The sequence below is a fragment of the Benincasa hispida genome, chromosome 5 (assembly GCF_027475165.1).
Source record: "Benincasa hispida cultivar pf3 chromosome 5, pf3_genome.v1.1, whole genome shotgun sequence".
Taxonomy (NCBI): Eukaryota; Viridiplantae; Streptophyta; class Magnoliopsida; order Cucurbitales; family Cucurbitaceae; genus Benincasa; species Benincasa hispida.
In genome coordinates this window covers 58,149,039-58,168,683 of record NC_143482.1, presented here as the reverse complement: position 1 = coordinate 58,168,683, position 19,645 = coordinate 58,149,039, and the positions used below count along the sequence as shown (strand labels likewise).

The window sequence follows — 19,645 nt, the reverse complement described above, 5'->3', positions numbered from 1 at the left end:
ATTTTTTTTGTTTTTTTTGTTTTTTGTTTTCCCCAAATAAAGAAAAAATATTTAGTTTTGAATTGAGTACTTGTCAAGTATGCTATCTATTGAACCTTCTCTTTAAAAAAGTGTGGTTGTAATTTTGTTTGCTTTTTAAGTTTTATTTAAGATTACATTTCCATCCAATTTCATTGTCAATATCATTAATGAAACAATGAAATTGTATATACTTGTTAAATAAAATTTGACTGAATTAACGTATTCTATTATAGTAGATAGATCCAATTAAGTTTAGTTCAATAGTAATTGACATGCATTTTCTTTCTAGAGGTTGAAAGTTTGATTCTCCATCCTTGTAGACGTTATACTAAAAAAACTGACATAGTGTTTTTACTATTAACCCGACGTCATAGATTCAAGTACCCTATCCCACATATTAAAAAGAACATGAATTGAAGTATTTAAAAGAAATTGTAAAATAACATAAGGATTAGTTTGAGAATTTAAAGTCACATATAAACTTATATCAAATATTGATTTATTTCATTTATAGAGAGATAATTCTAAACATCTAAAATCATTTTAGAATTGTTTTTTCAACAATTTAGAACATGTTTTTAGTGTAGTAATAGACGGAGAATCATGATCACCACACAAACTTTGTCTAATTTTTTAAGGTAAAATTGGTCTACTTATGTATTTTTTTTAAATCAAATATATTTTTGTAAGTAATTTAATAATTCTAAAATCACTTATAAAACCAAACATAATAATTTAAATTCACTTTTAAAAGTTTGGAATCAAACACTAATATGATTGTATAAAAACCAATTTTCAAAATTAATTGTAACATCACTCTCAAACATTCACTATACTTTAATTTTATATATATATATATATATATATATATATATATATATATATATATATATATATATATAAATAGGTAATTTAGGGGAGAAAAAAAAAGAAAAAAAAAAAAGCCAAAATAAGATAGGCACTTGACAATGTGTTTCCCATTTTGATGGTGGACATTGAGAATATATACACTTTGAATTGGATTCCAATATTGCCAAATGGAAGAGAAAAGAGCTATTCTTTTCCACATTCCCACCCATTTATATCCTCATTTCTATTATACATATATCACTTCTCCATTTTTGCCCAACTTCAAAGACAAATGACAAAAGAGGGTTTTTTTTTTTTTTTTTTTTTTTACCTTTCCATTCCTTTCAAGATCTTACATATACGAAAGGTGAAGAGATTCCTCGATCTTCACAAAATACATGAGTTACTCTTTTAATTGTCAATTGGTTTTGTAAAGAAATCTCATTTTTATTTAACATGATATCAGAACACAGAAAATTTAGAAAAATAACTAGAAACCCAAAGAAGCACATTCGATAGGACACGTTTAGAATTCCACTTTGAAAAGATCGAGAGACTTCTCAATTTTTATAAAATACATGAGTTACTCATTTCATTGTCAATTGATTTTGAGATGACATCTCATCTTTATCTAACACAGTATAAAAACACATAAAGTTAAAGAAACAAAAAAGTCAAACCCAAAGACGCACATTGAACATGTTTAGAATTTCAATTTAAAAAAATGAAAGAGATCTCACAATCAACATTGTTTCTCTCAAAGTATTCCCACCACCGATTTGAAAATGACAGCCATGTTTTTTTTCTCCCCTTTATCTTCCATCATGTTAGAAACAAATAGAAAACCACTCTCAAGTCTTTAAATCCTAGGTTTTGTAGGTCACCATTGCTTAAGTGGAGCTAGCAAATCATGTCTCTGCCCCAAAGAGGGGTGACCTTTGGGATTGGAAATTGGATATGGCAATATGAAGAAAATTTCCCACTTAGGTTAGCTATCCACAACCACTTGGTGGATTCTCAACTCACCAAGTTCAAAGTTATATCTTATTAAAATAAATGACAAATTTTAAATTTGTAAATATTACCCTTCAAAAAGTTGCAACATTATCTTTTAGCTTTAAATACTGTTCTTATATTTTTGGATTTTGTTCATTTTTATTCTTCTATTTTTAACATGTTCATTTTGGTATTTATAATTTCATCTTTGGTTCAATTTGATCTCTCTACTTTTAAAAAGTTTGTTTTGGTCATTGTACTTTCAAATTTTATTTGTTTTACTTTTTAAACTTTAAAAAAATTACCATTTTGATCCAGGGACCAAATTGGTTACTTTTTAAAAGTATAAAAACTAAAATGAACCAAAATTAAAAGCACGGTGATCAAAATGAATAAAGTTAAAAGTATACGGACCAAAATGAACCGTTTTAAAATATAGAGACCAAAATGAACAAAAATAAAAAGTATTATGACCAAAATGAACCTTTTGAAAGTATAGGAACCAAACGAACAAAAACCAAAAATACATGGATCAAAGTGGTGTTTAAGCCTATCTTTTATAATATTTCAAAACTATCTTAAAATAGAAATTCATTAGAATTTCAAACAAAAATTAAGATATGGAAGGGTATAATAATGACCTATAATGAAAATTACCATGCTTTAGGTCAAAGATTTTATTTGAAATTGTGAAGGATTTATACTTAGAAGGTCAAATGTCAAATGAAATTTTGAAAACATTTAAAAAAATGACAAAGTTATAATTCAACCTTATGAAATATTCTCATTGGTTGTGGCACAATATCATATAATATATTGGAAAGCACCACCACAAAGCTCAGTGCCCACTTCCCTTCACCTTTAAGCCCTTGCTTTCAACTACTTTTTAGCATCTTTTCATATGCTTCTTGTTTTCTTTAACCTTTTTTTTTTAATAATAAATAAATAGGGGAAAAAAAAACTTAGGCTATTGAGGACCCAACAATTTGTCTTAAATCCACCATTGAACTTTTAAGCCTTGTATTATATTCATTTATCACCCACTAATTCCAAGATTAACTTTTAGATATAACAATAATCTTTGGTTAAATCACTTAATGATCTAAAATTTAAGTTAATAGGTAAAGGTAAATAAGAGAAAACAAAATTGCATTAATTTGAACACGAGGCCTTCGAAACCACCTACTCTGATAAAATGTCAAATATCGATTAACCCAAAAACTCAAGTTGATGAATGAAGATAAATTTAATATTATATCATTTAACAATTTTAATAGTCGTAGAGTTTGAAGCCTTTTTTCCAGACATATCAAGTCCTTATGAAAGCATTTTTTTTTTTTTTTGCTCAATATATGCTTCTTGTTATTAAAAGCAAAAGTATGTGCTTCTTGTTATTATACTTAAGACTCATTTTCTCTGTTTTTTGGGTCTTTCTTATCATCCTTTCTTCTTCCTAATAGCTTCATTATCTAACACTTTTTTTTTTCACCTTTGATCTTATTCCTTAGGGTTTGAGATTATTGATGCAATCTTGGCTACTACTTCTTGTATTTGCTTTATTGTGGGATCTTCATTACTCCTCCAAGTTTAATCTCCTTTAACTTAACAGCTAAGTTTGAACTTCTTTTTTATTTGTGTTTTCTCAATTTGAAAACAAAGTATTCTGTTCTAACTTCCTGTTTTTAGTTATCAGATAATCTTTTTTCCTCTTGTTGCAAGAAAACTTGTTCTTTGGTTTATCCTGAAATTCTAGTACCATTTCATAATTACTCTCTCTATATATAGAAAGATATATTTTATTTAGAACTTATAATGATATTTTAGATAAATATGGTTTTCCATCTGTTTCTTCTGATAAGTAGTAACAATGCCGAACTTTGTTGATTCGTTTCCGTCGAACGAGTCGAGATTCGGTTGTGATATTCGATCACAGAAGGCTTAATTTTCAGCTTGATCTTTATGAGTATGGTTTGGCTTCTTTTAGTACTTCTTTGTGTTCAAGGAATTTCAGAAGGGGCCTCAAGAAATGAAGTGGTGAAAGTTGGAGCTATATTTTCACTTAGTTCTGTCAATGGGAAAGTTTCCAAGATTGCCATTGAAGCTGCTGAGAAAGATGTGAATTCTGATCCAAGTGTTCTTGGTGGAAGAAAGCTATCTATTTCCATACATGATGCAAATTATAGTGGATTTCTTGGTATAACAGGAGGTACACTTTTGTCCCACATAAGGTTTATGCATTCTTCTCTTTTGTTGATGGACTTGATTCTTGTCATTTTGATAATCGAAGTGATGTTTGAATACTATTTTGGTCTTGTACTTTCAGTTTTAGTCTATTTTGGCGTTAGTTCCCGAAGTTTTGAAACGTCTATTTTGGTCCTATACTTTTAAAAAAGATCATTCTAGTCTCTTCTTTCTCTATTTTATCTCTTTTTTTTTCAATCATAACATTCTGATAGTAGAAAGAAGTTTTAAATACTATTTTGGTTCGATACTTTTTGCTTTCATTTGTTTAGACGGTAGTCCTCATAGTTTTGAAATGTTCATTTTTGTCTCGTGTATTTTTAGAAAATTATCATTCTAGTCATTTCATTTTCTCTTTTATCTCTTTCAATCATAATTTCACCATAGCACTACTTTCACTAATTGAAATATAGCCATAAGTATAATTTTATATCGACGATTCCAGTTGTTTGTAGAATTTATATTAATTTTTTGCAAACCAAGACTAAAATGATACATTTTTTAAAAATACAAAGACCATAATTAACGTTTTGGAAGTTTTCCATAAACTTGAATAAATAAAAGTTGAAAGTATAGAAATCAAAATGATTCATTTTTAAAGGTACAAGATCAAAACAAACGTTTTAGAAGTATGCATAGACATGAATGAATAAAAGCTCAAACCAAAGAGACTAGAAATGGACCAAAGTTGAAAGAACCGAGACTAAAGTATATTTATTTTAAACTTGAAAGTAATTTTTCTTCTGTTTGTTTGTGATCACAGCAATGAAATACATGGTATCTGACACAGTTGCTATCCTTGGTCCAGAAGACTCTACAATGGCCCATATACTTTCCCATCTTTCTAATGAACTCCATATCCCATTATTGTCATTTACAGCATTAGACCCAACACTTTCATCTTTGCAATATCCATACTTCATTCAAACAGCTCCAAATGATCTGTTCCAAATGAATGCAATTGCTGATATGATTCATTATTACAGTTGGCACGACGTCGTCGTAGTTTTCACCGACGACGATCAATGTCGAAACAGTATGATTGCATTAGGTGATAAACTTGAAGAGAGAAGCTTGCAAATTTCCTCTAAAGTCCCACTTCCCCCTTACCCAACAGCAACAAGAACTGAAGTTCAAGATGCACTGACAAAGATCAAAATGATGGAATCTCGAGTAATCGTATTGTACACGTTTTCGAAAACTGGTTTCTTGGTTTTCGAAGTGGCTCAAAGCCTTAAAATGATGGAAGCTGGTTATGTTTGGATAACTTCTAGTTGGCTATCAACAGAACTAGATTCTACTTCATCACTTCCTTTGAAAATTGCCAACTCTATCCAAGGAGTTCTTACACTTCGTCTACACACGCCCAATTCGAAAAGTAAGCGATCGTTTATGTCGAGATGGAACGAGCTGAGTAATGGCTCATCAATTGGGTTGAATACATATGGCCTATATGCTTATGATACTGTTTGGATGATAGCAAGAGGAGTGAAAAAGTTATTGGATCAAAATGGCACTATCTCATTCTCCAAAGATACAAAAAATGCTGGTAGTCTTAGTGGAGAGACCTTGGATTTTAGTTCACTAAGAATCTTTAATGAAGGAAATGATTTACTTAACAATTTATTGAATATTAGAATGACTGGTTTAACAGGGCCTATTCAGTTTCTAGATAAATCCCCTTTACATCCTTCATATGATATCTTAAATGTTGTGAGATCTGGTTTGAAGAGAATTGGATATTGGTCTAACTATTCCGGTTTATCTGTCGTGGCGCCCGAAACGTTGTATGGAAAATCAATTAATCGTTCTATGTCAACCGATCAGTTAAGCAGCACAATGTGGCCTGGGGGATTGGCAACAAAGCCACGTGGTTGGGTTCTTCCGCTCGATGGAAGGCGGTTAAAAATCGCCGTTCCACGAAGAGTTAGTTATCAGGAATTCGTGACACCGGGAAATGGAAACGGAACAATCAAAGGATACTGTATTGATGTGTTCATTGCTGCTATCAATTTGCTTCCATATGCAGTTAATTATGAGTTCATTTTGTTTGGAGATGGTGAGGAGAATCCTAGCTACCTTGAACTTGTAAATAAAGTTGCATTGAAAGTAAGTAAAATTTTCAGAAGCATTTTGGTTTGTTCTTTTGTAGATTCTACTGAATGTGGGATATTGGTTTCTGTAGGAATTTGATGCTGCTGTTGGTGACATTGCAATCGTGACTAGCCGGACGAAGATGGTTGATTTTACGCAGCCGTATATCGACTCGGGGCTAGTAGTTTTGGCCCCTATGAAGAAGGTGAATTCAAGTCCTTTGGCATTCCTTCGCCCATTCTCACCAATGATGTGGGCTGTCACAGCAGCATTTTTCTTCCTCATTGGATTAGTTGTGTGGATACTGGAACATCGGACAAATGAAGAATTTCGAGGACATCCTAGGACACAATTCGTCACAATCCTCTGGTGAGTACTAAACACATGAGATGATCATGTCGAAAGGATAGTCGTTAACTCTATGATTAACTGAAATGTTCGAAAAATCCGACCTTTTTTGAGAACCTACAAACTATGGTTTTATGCATTCACACCATTTTCGTGTCATATAAACACTTTACTTCAGCAGGTTTTTGCTGCCATCCTTTCAATCAAGGGAAATTCTTATGAAAATTTCCTTTTTGTCCATATCTTTAATCGAATAGATACGAAAATAAACCGATTCGATACATTCAAAGAGATCAATATAAGAAAAATGCAACCTTGGTTTTTTAGAGAATGATAAATTGTCTCAAACAAGCTATTGGTATACTTGGAATATGTTATTTGCCGCTTCAAATGACGAAACCTAATTTGTATTCATTTATGCATTATTTTAGTTTTTGGGCCTAGGTTAAGAGATGTGTCATATATAAACCCTTTGACCCTATTGAATGTCTCTCTCTACCATCTGTATTATCTTTTTTTTTTTTAGTAATAAACTACTCTCTACCCATAGACATAACCAACACGTTGTTAGTGTACCATGTAAATCTCTATGTTGATCTTTATTGTTTACATTTTTTTCGTGTCATAACACTAGCATTCTAACTAATCATAGATTTACATTTCACATGGAACTCAATCATAGTTCTATTTTAGTTCAAAATCGCTCGAGCACGTTGAATTTTGTCTCTCCAGATTGATATAGTCAATGCAATATATAGCTTGTTCTTGTTCTTGTTCTTCAATCTTGATATTCATCCTCATCTTAGTATTTCTTATACTGTCATGCAGGTTTGGCTTCTCAACTATGTTTTTTGCACAAAGTAAGTCTTTTATTTGGAGATTCCATGCTTGTTTCCTTACTGTCAAGTACTTCATCATATTCTCTACAAGCGCTACAAGTTCAAAATATTCTCATTTTCAGGAGAAAACGTTGTGAGCACACTCGGTCGCTTCGTGATTGTCGTGTGGTTTTTTGTGGTTCTAATTATCACCTCGAGCTACACCGCTAACTTGACATCGATATTTACAGTACAACTAGCCGAGTCACCTATCACAGGAATTGATTCATTGATATCTAGCAATGTGCGTATAGGATTTCAAGTTGGTTCATTTGCTGAAAGTTATTTAAGTGAGCAACTTAATGTCCAAAAATCTAGGCTCATTGCTCTTGGATCCCCAGAAGAGTATGCTGCTGCCCTCAAGAATGGGACCGTCAGCGCTATTGTCGACGAGCAGCCATACATCGATCTCTTTCTCACCGAGTATTGCGATTATTCGATACAAGGTCAACAGTTCACCAAAAGTGGATGGGGATTTGTAAGTATATCTCAGACAAAACTTTCAAGTTATCATCTCCTTGACTTTTACAAATGTTTCGTTTGGTAATTATTTGGGTTTTTCGTTTTTTGTTTTTGAAGATTAGACCTATAAAACACTCTTTACTTTTTATCAATGTTTTAAAAAACCAAGTCTAATTTTTAAAACTAAAAAAAAAAGTTGTTTTTGTTTTTGAAATTTTACTAAGAAGTCAACTCTTTTATATAAAAAGAATATGCAAAACGTTGTAAAAAATTGAGAGGAAATGGACTTAATTTTCAAAAATCAAAAACAAAAAACAAAATGTTTACCAAATAGGCCTAAAATTTTCTTGCTTAGATATGATATAAATCCTTATGATATGTTTGGTTCATGTTTTCATAGGTTAGTGCAATCTATATTTAGATTAGATTTCTTTAGTTTTATATTCTTTTGTAAGAAAAACCAAACCTATAGTATAGGATAAGCAAACTTTCATGGTGAATGCATAACTCAGCTCCCTAAATTATCAAAGAAGTCTAATCCATGAACCAAACATATTTTGAACATGTTATTTAGGTCAAAATAGGTGAATTTTGTAACTAGTATATTTACAAGGAAAGAAGATACTTGAACAAAACAATATCTAGGCATTGAATTGGTTATTTTTTAGCTAGGAGAAGAGTAAAAAATATGTATGTTGGTTTGAAGTGAACAACACGAGCAAAAGGTCTAAAGAGAATGAGTTTAAGTTATGGTGACTAAGGAATAGACAAATCGGCTAGGATGTCGAAAGATATATAAACTAATAATAGTGATTGTTTTTCATAATAAAATGTGTATTGCATTTGAATGTCACATCAAAATGTGGTTACATTTTTTGTTGCTATATTTTGCATTCTTGCTATTCCTTTCGATTAATTTTGAGCTTGTTGTTATTATGAGATTAATAGATGAAAATTATTTACCATCCGATAGGTTAATAGGTGTTTCTTATTTGACAACCACCTAAAAAAAATTTGGTAAACAAAAGAAAAGAAATTTAGAGAGGACGAGATAAAGAAAATAGGTGTTTTTCTTTTTCAAAAAATAAATAGCTACTATTTTTTACGAATATATGCTTTAGTCTTTAGGGACCATTTTGTTTAAGGTTTTATTGATGTCTGGGAATAAATGATGTTTGGGAATAAGATGTCTGGCAATCAAATATGAGTGTTTGGTTGTGCATGGGAATGCTATCATAATTACATGAACAAAAGCTGTGTTTGTGTTTAATTATGTAATTAAACATGAAAATCTTATTATAATTATAATATATCAATAATTTAAAGAATAAATAATATTCAATATATCAATAAAAAGTTAATTACAAATAGTTATAAATATTTGAAGACCGAGTAATTTATAATTAAAATTAACCAATTAATGTATTTAATGAACGTCATACTAATTATAATCTAATACTTAATCATTTTTATTATTAATTAAGTTCAACATTAGTAATTTTAATTCTAATTAAATAATATAAGAAAATATATTTTAATGGATAATATATTATATAAAAAAGGAAAAAAAATGAAATAAAAATATGATATATTAATAAAGAATACTAAAAAGTATTTTGTAAGTGTGATATGTTAATAATGAATGGAGCAATAAAAATTAATCACAGTAAATAATCAGTGATGATTATATGTTCATAATGAATGATTAAATTAAAATTAATCTCAATAAATAATTACTTAATTATTTAAAAAAAATAATAAATTAATAAATTATTATTATTGAAAAAATGAAGTTTAATACTAACTAAATTTAACTAATCCTAGTTTACTAATTAAACATATTTAAGATAATGTTGGCTAATAAATTATTAATTTATATAAAAACAATTCCATTCATTTAGTAAATTTTTATTGTAAAAATAAGTTAGGTAAATATTTTAATAGATTATTATTGATTTATTAAAGTAAATATTTATATTATTTATGTTAAATTAATATTAATTAATTACTTATATTCAAAGTGAAATTATATGTAAAAAGAAAAGAGAGAAAAAGAGAAAACTGGGAATAGAAAATCCCTTATCCGTGAGAAATGAGGATGTCAGGGAATAACTTGCTTGAAAAGTGTGAAACAAACATAAGAATTTGATACTTATGTCAATTCCCATGCAAAAAACCCTCCAATGGTCATTTGGTTGACAGGTTTTCTGTATGAGAATTGGCATGGGTATTCAATTCTCATGTTTATTTCACATTTTTCACCTATTTGTTGGGAATAAGTTATTCCCAAACATTCTCATTTCTCACAAAAAAGGGGTTTTCTATTCTCTTCTAAAACTATGAGTTTTCTCCCCTCTATCTGTTTTTCATTGTACATATAATTTCACTTTGAATATAGTTAATTAATTAATTAATATTAATTTAACAAAAATGATATAAATATTTATTTTAATAAATCAATAATGATATATTAAAATATTTACTTGACTTAAATATATTTAATTAGTAAACTAGGATTAGTTAAATTTAGTTAGTATTAAACTTCATTTTCAATAATAATAATTTATTACTTTATTGTTTTTTAATAATCAAATAATTTATGAAGATTAATTTTAATTTGATCATTCATTATAAATATATAATCATCATTGATTCTTTATAAGAAGTTAATTATTTATTGTGATTATTTGTTATTACTCCATTCATTATTAACATATCATATTTACAAAATACTTTTATTCTTTATTGATATATCATATTTTTATCTCATTTTCTTCACCTTTTATACAATATATTGTCTATTTAAATATATTTTCTTATATTATTTAATTAAAAATAAAATTACTAATATTGAGCTTAATTAATAATAAAAATGATTAAGTGTTAGAATATAATTAGCATGACTTTCATTAAATTCATTAACAAGTTAATTTTAATTATAAAATTATTGAAATATTTAAAGTTATAATTAAAATATTGAATAATTATAATTATAATTATAATCTTCAAATATTTATAATTAAAATTATTATTGATTCATAATTAATTATTTTTTTATTGATATATTGAATACCATTATACTAAGATTTTCATACTTAATTTCATAAATTAAACACAAACACAATTTTTGTTTACAAAATTCTGATAGCATTCTCATACACAACCAAACACGGTCATTTTTTATTCCCAGACATTCTATTTTCAATCCTTAAACCAAACGACCCTTAATGTTTATGTAGTTTTTCATTTTAGTCCTTTATATTTTATCATCTTTCAATCTAATCGTCAATTGTTTTTCTGTATTTCTAATAATATATGGGGTGAAAGATTCGAGCTTCTAACATTAGAGTTGATATTGCAAACTTTATGTTAATTGAGTTATGTTCGTGTTGACTTTTATATCTCGTTATTGGTAAATATTAGATTTGACTAATGATAAACTCATATGGTATAATATAGTACTTATATTACTCAGTGAATTGACATATATTCAAAGAAACCATGCAATAAAAGGAAAACTCAGAAATTTCTGCAAAAAATTTAGAAACTTTTGGAGAGATTAAAAACATTCGATGACCTTTTTTTTCCTTTCTAAATTTCTACCAATGCACCAAGTATATATTGTTTAAGGATGTGTTTGGAATGCATTTTTAAATGTCTGATTTAAAATTAAGTCATTTTGAAAGAAAATAAAGTGTTTGACAACTACTCATTAAGTGAATTTTCAACTAATTTTGTCAAAACTGTTTAAATAAAAATGAATTTTTTTGAAGAAATAAAAAAAAAATTCAAGGCAATTCAAACGAGCCATAAGTTTATCGATAGTCAATTTTTAACAATCACCAATAATTGAAAATTTGAAAAATTGTAAACAATGAAAACTAAATTTAAAAAAAAAATGGAGAATAAAACATATAAGTAAATTACAAGTTCAATCCTTAAACTTTAGATTTTGCATCAAATAGGCCCTGCACTTTACATTTTGCATATGATAACGCTATATGAACTTTAAAACGTTTCAAACAAGCTCGTTAACTCTTGATTTTGTGTCTGGTAAGTCCTCGTGTTTTATAATTTCGTGTTCAATAGATTGTTGGGTGCTTTATTAAATACGAAATTAAAAACTTTATTAGACATTGATAAAAATTTGAAAATATTAAATTATATAAAGAAAAAAATAAGCATCTAAAAAAACATATATGACTTTGTTGCCAACCTTTTAGTCTCAGAATTTCGAAGAAATGTGCATTTAGTTCCCAAATTTTTAAAAATATGTGCATTCGGTTCATGCCTTTAAAAATATACCTATTTAGTCAAGTTTTCAAAATGTCTAATTTAGTGATTGAGTTTGTCACTTTAAAACGTTCTTGAAATTATTGTATTTTATTATTTTAAATATTAGGGTAATTGTTTTAAATGGTAAAATTGCTGAAAATATTTATAAATATACCGATAAACTGTGATAGATGTCATAATGGTCTACCACTTTGATGTATTTGTAAATAAGTTTGCCTCATTTTTCTTTATTCGAAAATATCATAAATATTATGACATTTTATATAAAAGATAATAATAATTTTCATACATTTTGACGAGCAAATACAAACTTTTTCTTCAATGAATTTAACAGTATGAGCCATATTATTTTGAAACAAAAACCTAAAACTTGAAGACTTATAAATTGCAATTTTGGTAGGCATTTCCACGAGACTCTCCATTAGTGGTAGATTTATCGACCGCCATACTCACTCTATCAGAAAATGGCCATCTTCAAAAGATTCACGACAAGTGGTTCTCAAGAAAATCTTGCAGTTCTGGAGATTCCGAACTCGATTCCGAGCAACTTCACTTGCAGAGCTTCATCGGATTGTTCTCCATTTGTGCCGGTGTGTGTTTATTCTCTCTTTTGCTCCATTTCTTCTACACAATGTGCCAATTCAATCGCCATTTGAAGAAAGATCCAGAAGCTTCGACCACCGGTGGCGATGGCCATGGCGATGGCGATGGCGTTGGCGGTTCCTGCCCTACGCGGCTGCGAAAATTCTTTAAGTTCGCAGACAAGAAGAAGGAAAGAAAGATGAGCTATTCGAAGAGAAAGATCGAAGATAGAGATACAGTCTCGAGTGAACGTGGAGAAGGTTAGGTTTTTGCAAAGTTCAGATCTCGAAGAATCGATTGATTCTCTTATCATTTTGTTTTTTTGTTTTAAAGTCGCAACTTCAATTAGCGACTATACCCTTTTTTTTTTTTTTTTTTTGTGGGAGGGGTGTTGTTTTTGTATTTGAATCATTGAGTATGATAAATGCATATTTTTGTTCCCTCTTTATGTAATTAGGCTTGAAATAAGCAAATTTCATGTATAAATTTACGTATACATCTACTTCTATGGTATCTTAAGAGATATTTGGAACAATGAGTTTGAGAAATCTTGAGAGTTGGTCGTGGCTCACGAATTCCTTGGACCAGACAACGGGTAGAGTTCACAACTCCACTCTTAACTCTAACTCCTTGGACCTAACACTTTAATTTGATTAGCAAGATGTAAATAAAGGAATCAATTATATTCCTAAAATTTAATGGGTCGATTTTGAAAAATCAATTATAACATTTGGTATTGAAACTTTAGAAGAATATATTTGGTATTGAAATATCTATGTCAAGGATAAAGGAAGGACACGGATGGATATGGATGGGTGTGAGTGTGGGTGGGGTGAGGGTGGGTGTGGGCGTGGGCATGCAACGTGTGCATGTGCGTGTGTACGTACTTGCGAAAATTGAACTAAACCATGTGTAATTACAAGTTTTGGTTTGATTAAGTTCGATTTGCATTATAACACAAGGTTTTCGACATTCGACAATATAGGCTAACTTTCTTGCAAAGGTCTGGATAAAAGAAGACAACTTCTTATTCATAATGAAGACAAATAACCAAAACCCGTTTGATAACGATTTGATTTTTTGTTTTTTGTTCTTGCAAATCAAGCATATAAATATCTCTTCTAACTCTAAGATAAATGCATTTGTTTTATAAGATTTATATTTGGGAGTGCTTAAATTTACATAATATTCTTAGAATGTCGTTACAACTATTAATTAATTTATAACTAATTTAATCTAGTTTGAATTTATATCATATATTTAATGAAAAACCGACATTAAAAGTATAAATTTTGAACCCTATGAATCAAATTGAAACAAGAGTATAACATGTTGTAACATGAACATAATGGAAACTAAACTCAACACTAGAGGTGTACAATGACCCAACAACCCAAAAAATCCCATCGCAGGTTGCATTAAAAAAAATTGGGTTGGCCCAACCCAACCCAAATTTTATAAGTATTAATAATATATATATACACACACAAGTATATATATTTCTCTTTGTTTAAATTTGATTAAATTGTGAATTTTTAATATTTTTCTTTTAAAATTGTTATGGTATTTGTTTTTGTTTAAAGTTTGTAATAAATATCATAGATATTTGATATTCAACACTTTAATTTTATGAGATTTTAGTTAATAGTCACGTAGTTGTAGATAAATTTACATATTTTTAATTTAAAAGAAAAAAAAGTAAGTTATACCGACAACCCAACTCAACCCAAACCCGAATTTTAAGAGTTGGGTTGGGTTAGGTTGAAGAATTTATTTACTCAAAAATTAAGAACTAATAAAAACTAAACCCAAAATCTAGTAAAAAAAATTTTAATTATTTTTTCTTTTTTGTAGAAAAAACTAGGGCTGACAAGAGAAATAACAAATTTTAAAATTTCATTTGGAAAAATGGAAAAAAAAAAAAAAAAAAAAAAAAAAAGCTTTCAAAATTGTAAAAATAGCAAAAAAAAAATTATATAATAGAAAATACTAATTATTAAATGACAAAATTACCCTAAAACAACAAGATTAAGTACAAGTGAGAATGCATTGATACATTACTTCAAAAACAATTCGAATACCACTCTTCAAGAAATTTATTTCGTGGAACTTGAACTTTATATTTGTATTAATTTTGTGGAAAATGAGTACAATCTCTAATACATAATATTTTGATGCTTTCAAAATAAACTAGAGTCTTTAAGCTGGTTGATCTTTTTGAATGATCGGCCTTCGGGCTTGTTGATTTTCTTAGATGATCGGCTTTTGGGCTTATTGATATTCTTGGAAGATTGGCCTTTGGGCTTGTTGATTTTCTTGGATTATCGACCTTTGGACCGACCTTTGGACTTGTTGATCTTCTTGGACGACCGGCTTTTGGGTTTGTTGATCTTCTTTGATGCTTGGCTTTTGTGTTTGTTGATCTTCTTGGATGATCGTCCTTTGGGCTTGATGATCTTTTTGGATGATCGGCCTCTGGGCTTGATGATCTTCTTGGATGATCGGCCTTTGGGTTTGTTGATCTTCTTTGAGGATTAGTGTTCACACGAGGCTTCCGGAGAAACTTGTTTCGTGGAGTTTAACTTGAGTTGGTGTTGATGTTGATTTTGATGTGATGTGATTCGATCTCTAGTACTTGATCCTCTAATTCTCTCTCAGTCGAATGCGTACTCTTGATTTGAGGAAGCGAAGCGTATGATGATCTTGGAGTTGAAATCTTGGAGGAATGCTCGTATCTCCAAAGGACTTCAGTCTTCAAGTGATCAGATTGTTTGTATCTTCAGAGGACTTTGGTCTTCAGAACTTTGATATGTCTTCTGATCTTCAGAGCTTCAGTATTTTATGATCTTCAGAGCTTTGATATGTCTTCTGATCTTTAGAGCTTTAGTATCTTCTGATCTTCAAAGCTTTGGAGGAGTTATGTTCTTTAGATCCTTGAAGTTTCGGACTTCAGATCTTCAGAGAGATTTTGCTTTCAATTCCTCATCCCTAAATGAATAGATATGACCTCTCTATTTATAGAGGCTCTCATGGGCCTTACATGGGCTTGGGTCTAATTACTTTATGGGGCCCAAATTGGGTTTGGGCTAAAGTTGGGCCTGGGCCCATTTGTTGTTGGGTTGAAATATGAGCTTGAGTTTAATCTTTAATTTTAACTCAAAATTTCACTATGGATTTGGATTAGGTTAAGTCCGAGCGAATTTAATTATTTGGCCCAATCCAACTTATAATTTTTTCAATAGGCTCGGGCTTTCATTGATGATGTGGCAATCTGTGATTCGCCGAAATTTCTCATTCAATAAATGCCCATTTTCGAGATTTATACACATCTATACGGTGGATGAATCTCGAAAAAGTTAATTTGAAATTAAAGTACGATTTTGACTTTAATTTGATGCATCATCTTGATCAAAATATGAGAATTTAGATCAAAATTTTGATTTGACATTTGTTTGACACATTTTAGACCATGTAAATAAAAAGATGAACTTTAGTTCATGACTTTCTTGTTTAAGAGTAAGCTTTTATTTGAACTTGAGTATAAAATTTATGTTCCACCTTAATTGTAATTGAATTTTGAGTAATATCCCAAATACTACCATTTGTTTTTTAGATTTCAAAATATACTCAATTCTTGATGCAAATTTGAAGTAGAATTTTGACTTCGTCTTTCTCTTTCCTTCAACTTTGATTTGGTGAAGTTTGAAGTGCAACATATTTTGATTTGAGGCAACACTTAAAGTTATGCCAAAATTTTGACATTGGAGTAAAATTTAGTTAGTACGTCAAATCTTTACTTGAATTTGGAATATGATTTTAATTTTATTACAATTTTGATTTGGAGTGATTTTGAATATAATTTGAATTCACTCCAAAAATATGGTTTACATTGGAATCTAATTGTCCACCTATACAAAAATTAGAATATACCAAAGTTTGAGAGAAGAATTCTATCCCCAATTTTGGCCTTTAATTTAATTTGACTTTTACTCAAACTTTGATAATTTGTAGGGAATTTCTGACCTACCAAAATTTGAAGCGAGCTAAAATGAAGTCTTAAAAAAGAAATCTAACCAAGTAAATCTTTGAATTTTAGGTTGCACTTAACTTGTGATGGAATCATTGTTGGGATTGATGCCCTAAAGTCTTGTGTCTTGTAGTTTGTAAACAATTTGTACGAACGTTTATGATGTATAATGTATTATGTTTACTTTACTTCTTGATTTTGCTCATCTAAATGTTTTATTTTCTTTACCACAAATCAATTAACTAAAATCTCTGATTGTCTTTATGTAACTTAAGCATGTATGTGGTGACATACAAATGGATCATGTCTTAAGAGATAACCAAAATGGTCTGTAGTATATGGATAAAGGAGAGAAACCTTATTCTAGTAACGCTACGGATGCAGCCCGCTTTGTGGAATAGTTACAAGTGCTATGACTTGTCATAAATGGTCTGATCCTAATCATTCGTGTAAGGGACATGCGAGCGGGGGCGTCCTATACAAAGAGTTTGTATAAGACCTGACCACGAAGTGTTAACGTCTCGTGATATAACACCGTTCATGACAAAGAATTTACTTCACTAGGATGACCATAGGTAACATGACCTCAATCCTGAGTGAGTTGGGAACTCCTACCATTGAAAGCGGTCCTTTGATTTGCATGGGTACGAGTGGCCAAGCCGCCGACTCAAACCTACTACTTTGGGGATTCGTCTGATTTAAGAATTGGGAACTCAGCTACACAAGATGGAATTCGCTCCTTTTTCGATGCAGGGGTAAATAGATAGATAGCTCCCTTAAGGGCTGATTTTAGGGCTTGAACGATGTGACACTATACACCTTCTCATGACCCGAGAGGTGTTCACACATAGTTGGACTATGTTATATTGTTCATTAAAGGGATCAGTGGTACTTAAGGAGTGAGATTTAACTATAGGGGCAAAATGGTAAATTGGCTCAGTTGTACTTACGAGCATTTGTGTAGGGTTATCGTACTCATGATTGGTTATATCCGATGGACACATAAATATATATGTGGTAAGAAGAGTTCAACTGTCGATCTTTAGTGGAATGCCTGGCAATTAACGAATAGTGGATCTCGTGGCTAAATAGTTAAGTAAACTATTCACGTACTGTTGGAGCTTCGAGTCATAGGTCCATAAGGTCCCCTTGATAGCTTGGATACAGGTTGAGAATCGATTTTTATGTCAATTTGAAATGTTCAAATTGACAAGAGGGAGTTCGATTATATATGATATAATTGAACTAGTTAATTGTATATGATATGATTGACTAAATGTATAAGATACATTATTTTGGAGAAAATTGGATATAAATATGATTTATATCAAGTAGAGGAGAAAACACTATAGTTGATATATGATATCAAACTATAGGTTAAAAATTTAATATGATTATATTCATTATTTTATTAATTGGGCGGTTATGTGATAATTGGCCGAAGTTTTTTCCGAATTTTGTACAAAAGTGAGAAGTTGAATTCAGTTCTTGTAACTGAAGAATAAAATGAAAATAGTTTTCATTTTGCAAAAGACATACGAGATTGCTCACTGTGTGAAAGTATTGTATCGCTTAGTGTTGAGAGCCTATATGATAGTGTTCTCCTACTAAACGATCGCATACCCGCGTTTCCTAAATGATCGCCCGCGTTTCTCAAACGATCGCTTACCTTTACTAGACGATCGCTTAGCGTGCCGAGCATAACTAAACGATTGCTTACCTTTTGATAGACGATTGCTTAGCATTTACTACACGATCGTGTACCCCGACCTAAACGACCAAGCACCTGACTATATGTTAGTCTTCCCTTTCTCTCACTTGCTTTTTCGTAGTACACGATTGTTTTTCTTCCTCCCCTCTATCAATCCCATCAAAGTCCACCATTTGGATTCTCACTCCGAGAATACTAAGGGCTTCGAGTGGTGGTGTCATCCCCGTTGCCTTTTGTTCGTGTGCTGCTATAACGACCGTGGTGGTACTAGGCAATTGCTTGCTAGACGAGAAGGAGCGAGAGGAGTTTGTTCACGTTAAGACCGAGATTTGTGAAGAAAGTCTTCAACTGGTAAGTTCTCGATCTCTTGTATTTTATCTTTTAAAGCATGCCAGTAATTAGTGTTTTCAATGCATATTTATATGTTAGAATGTACGTGTGGAAATTTTGTCACAATAAAATTGGAAAGATCCGCTTCCACTCATAGGCACTATTGTATAAGAGTTCATTTATTCACAACTTCCAACAATTTCTCAAAATTTTCAAGTGGTTGAGAAAAATGAGTTTTTTCTATTTGAATTTGAGATATTTGGTGGTTGTGATTTGATTCCCTTTTCTTATATAAATAGAGAAGAAGTGTGTGATAATTTCATAACCTTCCATTCTACTGCTTCATTCTTATATTTTTTGATCAAAATCAAGCCTACTTCTTTTTCTTCATTTTTTTTTCGTTTATTCTTCCTTCTTTTCAAGATTATTTTCTGCATCTTTTCCAAACTTTTTTTTTTCAAGTTTCCTTGGCCATAGGTGGTAGGATGTCACCGTCGTTGGCTTTGGTGTTTGATACATTGTTGTCGTCGTGTGTTGTTGGATGGCCAAGATTTCAAGACAAATTTATTTCGTGGAACTTAAACTTTATATTTGTATTAATTTTGTGGAGAGTGAGTACAATCTCTAGTACATAATATTTTGATGCTTTCAAAATAAACTATAGTCTTTAAGTTGGTTGATTTTTTTAAATGATCGGCCTTCGGGCTTGTTGATCTTCTTGGATGATTGGTCTTTGGGCTTATTAATCTTCGTGGATGATCGGACTTTGGGCTTGATAATCTTCTTGGACGATCGGCCTTTGGGCTTGTT

The 19,645-nt window shown here is 30.4% G+C and overlaps 1 protein-coding gene across 1 annotated transcript; it reads left to right on the top strand.

The window, feature by feature from the left end:
• Positions 1 to 3,262: 3,262 nt before the first annotated feature.
• GLR2 (glutamate receptor 2) lies at positions 3,263 to 13,302 on the top strand. The gene is made up of 6 exons (XM_039032791.2): positions 3,263 to 4,072; positions 4,871 to 6,216; positions 6,293 to 6,570; positions 7,378 to 7,409; positions 7,511 to 7,905; positions 12,586 to 13,302. Exons 1-6 carry the CDS (start codon positions 3,826 to 3,828, stop codon positions 13,030 to 13,032), a joined length of 2,745 nt encoding a protein of 914 aa, XP_038888719.1. The 5' UTR covers positions 3,263 to 3,825; the 3' UTR covers positions 13,033 to 13,302.
• Positions 13,303 to 19,645: the final 6,343 nt, after the last annotated feature.

Bases quoted from the DNA above. Each gene is read 5' to 3' on its own strand.
- GLR2 (XM_039032791.2), top strand. From the start codon at position 3,826: ATGAGTATGGTTTGGCTTCTTTTAGTACTTCTTTGTGTTCAAGGAATT. The intron at 4,073-4,870 runs GTACACTTTTGT...TTGTGATCACAG, and splicing joins ATTTCTTGGTATAACAGGAG to CAATGAAATACATGGTATCT. The intron at 6,571-7,377 runs GTGAGTACTAAA...ACTGTCATGCAG, and splicing joins CAATTCGTCACAATCCTCTG to GTTTGGCTTCTCAACTATGT.